The sequence below is a fragment of the Brassica napus genome, unplaced genomic scaffold (genome assembly GCF_020379485.1).
Source record: "Brassica napus cultivar Da-Ae unplaced genomic scaffold, Da-Ae ScsIHWf_1707;HRSCAF=2335, whole genome shotgun sequence".
In the NCBI taxonomy this organism is placed as follows: Eukaryota; Viridiplantae; Streptophyta; class Magnoliopsida; order Brassicales; family Brassicaceae; genus Brassica; species Brassica napus.
In genome coordinates, this window is record NW_026015125.1 from 12,497 (window position 1) to 18,670 (window position 6,174).

Genomic DNA, 6,174 nt, shown 5'->3' on the forward strand with positions numbered 1-6,174 from the left:
AACTTGGACTTCCCGACAGAAATTCGGGTTAGTACTTCTTCAACGGGGTCATCTTCATTGTAAACAACCAGTTGTTGACCTGGGAGATGGAATGATAGTTTTTCTACTGATGTAGTCCGATAGTGAGTAGGAAAAGCAAGAGTTCTCCAAGTAGCTTCACATGCTGATATGTATCTGAAAAAATAGCCAAACTAAAATTCAGCTAATGAACATTAATAATCATACGATAAATCTGATTGGTTTTCCATTTTATTTTCAAAAGATAGGAAAGGAATAATATTTTTCAGTCATCACAATACTTGAATCTAATCTGAATTCGTGAGCAACCTAACACTAATTTAAATCTGATAGCCAGTCTCACCATTATCAAAATACTACATTATAAAAATTCAGCTAATGAACATTAAGAATCATACGATAAACTCACATTGTATCTCGTAGAATATTGTCAAGCTTTGAGTTATCCTTCCCCTTTGTTTTTATCTGCTCCATTGGTCCAATATTCACAATTTGACCAATCACATCTGAAAATATCAAAAAACTCTGTCATAAATCCCAAATTTAAATAAAAGAATATTTTTGAAATTATTCAAAATAGAAAATATAACTTACCGACCTAAATGTTTTTGTCTAGCTTTCCGGATATTATCTCTTCATAGTTTAAAAAATATTTTTCTGGATAATACTCGAGAAAATCATCAGCTGCTTTGACCTTAGTTGTTCTGAAGAATGTAATCTTATAAGGATAAGGATTGGTCCTAAATTCCCCAAGATAGTCCTTCAACTGGAAAGTTATGATGCTCACAGCTTCACCTTCTTTCAGAACGGTTAGGTGTTTCTTCATCAAGTCTTCTTCAACTTGAGCATGAATCCTTGTTCCCTATAAACATAAAAATAACAACGACAACTAAAAGGTCTTTTAAGACAACATGAATGAAATTATATAATCATATAAACATATTATAAATATTGACGTGTTTTTTTGGGATTAAGAACAAACCTCTTCATCAATCAACACCATCTCATGAGTGTTTCCAGAACTTTTGTAGGCCTTCCAGAGTGCCAGCACCTTCACTTTGATTTTTTGTGTTTCATCCGCGGAATCCATGTTTTTCACAAGAACAAAGGAATTGTTTTTCTTAGATATAATCGACATTGCAACAAACTTTGTAAAACTTGAGAACAATTTTAATATGGTAGTAAATTATAAAGCTATCATATATATATATATATATATATATGTAGCATAATAAGTCAAATTCACGTGAGAATTATATATTCTCCATAGTTATTTCTTTCCTTTTGTGTTTATCTATTAATGGGAAATGTACAAAACAATTGAGTGAAAAAGTAAAATTTACATCTCTAAGAAATGTTAAAGTCACGAAGTCACCGACATGACATGCGTGACTTTTACATATTTAATTCGGAATATAAATTGGAATATGAATCATTATGAGCATGTGTAATTGATTTATGCATACCAGAATTATTAATATTAATTTTATGATCTGCCCGCGCTGATGCAAACCAACATATATAAATTTTATATGTAAAATTATTATTTATTTATAACATATATAAATTTTTATATGAAAGTAGAATTATTATATGTATAAAGTGCACGTTATAGTTAAATTCTTTAGTGTTTATACTTTTATTATGGAAAATTATTATTTATTTATAACATATATAAATTTTGTCATGAAAGTAGAATTATATGTATATAGTGGACGTTAAAGCTGGAGAGAAGAAGGTTCTTGAGAATAAGTTTCAGCGGTGGTGAAAATGCCCGAAGCATTAAAGCTTCAGCTGGACGAAGCAGCGAAGTGATGGAGAAAACAGACAGCACCAGAGGAGGAGGAGCAAGACAGTTCGCCGGTCCTGTAATGGAAGTTACTACACTTGATCGTGGCTTTGCTAACTCCATTACCGTTGAGCATTAGCCCTTTTATGATTACTATAGTGTTTGTTTGAATTGGTTTTAAAGAATCCTGTGATATTAGGATGAAGTTGTGAAACTTTCACCGCACGCGGTGGCTATTAGAGATGTGGAAGATGAGGAACTAAGAAGCTTTTTCTTTGGAATGTCTCCATGGCAGGTGAGCTTTTTTACTACGTTTTCAAATTTTTTTGAGTCACTTGAGTTTTCATTATGTTTGTTCGTGTGTTCTCCTGTTCATACTCATTGTGGCAGCCAGTTCGATAGGAGAATAGGTCTTTTACCGTGTTGCTGTACAGGTTTGGTTTCCATTAAAACTTTAGGGAAGAATAATCCACTTTTTGACTGAATTGTTTCCTGATTAAAAATTCTATTATTCTGACAGGGTGATCTATCTGATATGCTCTGTTAAATATTTTTAAAATAATTCAATGTTTGATCATATGAGTGATGTCCATAGAGTTGATGATGTGCATTGGATGCAACGGTGAGATGTGCATTGGATGCAGGTTGAAATGTTAATCGGTTTTTTTTTATTACCCATGCTCTGTTAAATCAAGTTCATTCTCAAATCATCACAGTTTCCAGAATGCAAAGTAGCCTCAAATACTATAATGATCATTAATACCACGTTCAGTTGCTAAAATATAAAAAAAAATCTATGTATTAATCAAAAAAGTGACCATACGCCTTGAAAAAAAAACTAAAACTTAGTCAATGTTTTGAAAGATCTCCTTGTACACGACATTCATGGTTTTTTTTAGGCTTACCGTGTTTATCCGTGATAAGAATTTTCAGTCTTGATCTTGACTTTACTCTTGAAACAGCAACATACAATTGTCCATGACTAAAAACTGGTCTTGGAAGATACAACCCAACTTTTTCTAGTGTTTGACCTTGACTTTTATTTATGGTCATTGCGACAGAAACCGCAACTGGGAATTGTCTACGACGCATCCTGAAAGGGAATCTCGTTTCTGGCGGAGATACAAACATCCTTGGTATTTTGACCCTTTCACCACCTTCTCTGTCAGTCCTATTACCCGTTATCATTCTAGCCTCAATAACATGATCAGCCAACTGAGTAATTTGCAGCCTTGTACCATTACATAAACCACCTTGAGGATCAATGTTCCTAAGTAGCATAATTATTGCACCAACCTTTAACTTCAAAGAGTGGTTTGGCAATCCAGAGATCTTGATGCTATTTAGAAACTCTTGAAAGTAACACATGGTATCCTTCGGTCCTTTGTCAGATTTATCTATACCATCAGAACTGAGATAGATTTTTTCTTCACCTGTTTACAATATAAATCAGCGTAAATAAGATTACATGCCTTGATTTTAGCAACAAAATTTAATATTTTAAAAACCAAAATGCTACCTGATAGTTGTGATAGCATATACTCGTTAGTACTATCAACATCTTGATTCCGTGGACTCAATATAGCTCTTTCCTTAAAAAACTTGGGATCTCGTTTTTCTGCAAATGATGTTCCGTAAACTTCGTTCACTATGGCTTCTATAGGATTTTCGCACTCAGTTATCAGCAAATCTTCAGGAATATCAATCTCAACCTCTCCATCATTTGGTTGATTGATATTTCCATCACCGATATCTAGAATCCACTTAGAAAAAGCTTCAAGTTCTTTAGCTTCACTATCAGTAATTCCTGCCATAAGTCTCATGTTTTTTGTAAGTCTTAGAACCTTGCAGCTATTCCACAGATATGATGAATTCAGAGAAGCCAAAACAGTCTCTACTCTACCATCATCTGTAACTACCGGTAGAATATGTCTAAAGTCTCCTCCAAAAACAACAACTTTACCTCCAAAAGGCTCATTGCATCCCATTATGTCACGCAAGCTTCTGTCTAAAGTTTCGAAACAGTGTCTGCACATCATGGGAGCTTCATCCCAAATTATGAGCTTAGCTTGTTGTACCAATTCTGCTTAATCTGAACCCTTTGTCATTGTACATGTTGTAAAATCGTGTACATTAATTGGTATTCCAAATCTTGAGTGAGCTGTCCGGCCACCTGGCAAAAGCAGTGCAGCAATTTTTCCAATGAACTTCCATTGATACGCAGGAGCGATTCAATCTCCCACAAAGCTAAGCTCTTAATTTGATCTTCTGATAAAGTCAAATCTGTAAGAAAAATAAAAGATGGAATTCAACACTTTGGACATAAGCTTGGTGACATCAAGCTAATAGATATATTATTAAAAATAATTTTGGTATTAAATGTATCTTACGGGGATTCTTCTTCTTTTTTCTCTGGTTATATAATATATCCTCAGATAGTATTTCCCAAGTAGCATTCCATACATTTTCTGGAGTTGTGACACTCTTTGATAGCAGTATTACAGAAAACAACCTTCGTAGATACTTTCTAGAGCTCCAAAGACTTGCTTCTTTAATAGCTTCAATGTATTCTCTATCATCATCCAGCAAACCCAATGCATAACATGCATCTTTGAATTTCTCGTGGATTATGCCGTATACTGTTTTTATCTCTTCAAAGCTTGTTGGACCTTTGACTATATTTAGCAAAACCCTTAAATAATACACTTCACCTAAAGATGGTGGCACATAAGTGATCCTTCCGATTGCAAAACCCCTCCGCCTTGGTTTCCACATTCTGGTTTTTAGATGCCAGACAAAGTACGATGGGAAGTCTGCATAAGTGAGATTTTTTGCTTCTGGATATATCTTATTGGCCTCCATCCAGGCTACAAACTTTGACTTCCCGACAGAAATTCGGTTTAGTATTTCTTCAACAGGGTCATCTTCATTGTAAACATCCAGTTGTTGACCTGGGAGATGGAATGATAGTTTTTCTACTGGTGTAGTCCGATAGTGAGTAGGAAACGCAAGAGTTCTCCAAGTACCTTCACATGCGGATACGTATCTGAAAAAAATCAGCCAAACTAAAATTCAGCTAATGAACATTAAGAATCATACGATAAATCTGATTGCTTTTCCATGTTATTTTCAAAAGATAGGAAAGGAATTAATAATATTTTTCAGTCATCACAATACTTGAATCTAATCTAAAATCGTGAACAACCTAACAATAATTTAAATCTGATAGTCAGTCTCACCATTATCAAAATACTACAGAATTAATAATATTATTTCCAAATCGTAAAAAAAAATACCTGCAGCTATAGTGTTTCTTTATTTCATCAACAATATCATCATTGCCGTCGTCTCTTCCTACGGATGCATTCACATAGTCAGGTACCTTAGTAATATACTTGAAAAGGTACTTGATAGAGCGTGTTTGGTTGCACCATTCAACGTTAATATGAGCACGGTAACGAAGTGATAGATCCTTATTGTATGGAACAACATATATATTATCACAGTCAAACCCTTTCTTGTGAACCATTCTTCCATCTTCCCTCCGTTTGTAAATAGGAAATCCAGCATCAACTTTAGTGACTGCACTAAAAGGTTTGGGAAAGAATTTAGAACACTTGCCATCAATCATACATACATTGGCTTTATTAGCAGGTCCGCATGGCCCATGTATCATAGAATCTCCTACAACTTCGTACAAGTACGGTTCCAGATCTTTATCAGGAAGTTCTGCACTTATATACTTGTCAATATCTTCACCGGTAGGCATTTTTGAATCTGGCTGCAAAAAGAGTACCATATGTGCATGTGGAAGGCCTCTTTTTCTGAAATTCAATTGTGTACAAAGCTGAAATAAAATAATAATAAATTAGTTTGTTTTTGTTTAGAAAATATAGAAATATTTATAATTATTAAAAATAAAACAAAGTAAATAAGATATTACCTGAATTAACTTTTCCGAAAGTGCCTTTCTCTCCTTTTTTTGTAAGATGGTGTATTAGACCATCAAGTTTCATTTTGAAAACCTTGCAACATATGTCTGGCCTATCTTCTGATTTTAAGTTGTGTTTCTGAAGATACCTTGTAACTTCTGGCCACTTAGGATTACAAGTAATTGTAATGAAAATATCCGGATAACCATAATTTTTGCATGTTGCCATCGCATCAAGATAGTGTTGCATCATATATCTTTTACCTCCAGTGAAAGAAGATGGTATAAAAATTCGTTTACCTTGGTCTGCTAAATTACAGTCGCCTTGGTCAGCTGCTTTTTGAATATTGTCGAAGTTTTCAGACCGAAGATTCTTCTGATTAAAAAACAGATAACGCAGTCTATTTGTCTCAATCATGGTGTAGACATCTACCAA

The 6,174-nt window shown here is 34.1% G+C and overlaps 2 protein-coding genes across 2 annotated transcripts; both read right to left on the reverse strand.

The window, feature by feature from the left end:
- Positions 1 to 2,539: 2,539 nt before the first annotated feature.
- LOC125598458 lies at positions 2,540 to 5,606 on the reverse strand. The gene is made up of 2 exons (XM_048772518.1): positions 5,104 to 5,606; positions 2,540 to 4,853 (listed from the first exon to the last, which is right to left on the reverse strand). The coding sequence occupies exons 1-2, from the start codon at positions 5,604 to 5,606 to the stop codon at positions 4,145 to 4,147; spliced, it is 1,212 nt and encodes a 403-aa protein (XP_048628475.1). The 3' UTR covers positions 2,540 to 4,144.
- LOC106394127 (ATP-dependent DNA helicase PIF1-like) lies at positions 2,657 to 3,795 on the reverse strand. The gene is made up of 2 exons (XM_048772514.1): positions 3,327 to 3,795; positions 2,657 to 3,240 (listed from the first exon to the last, which is right to left on the reverse strand). Exons 1-2 carry the CDS (start codon positions 3,793 to 3,795, stop codon positions 2,657 to 2,659), a joined length of 1,053 nt encoding a protein of 350 aa, XP_048628471.1.
- Positions 5,607 to 6,174: the final 568 nt, after the last annotated feature.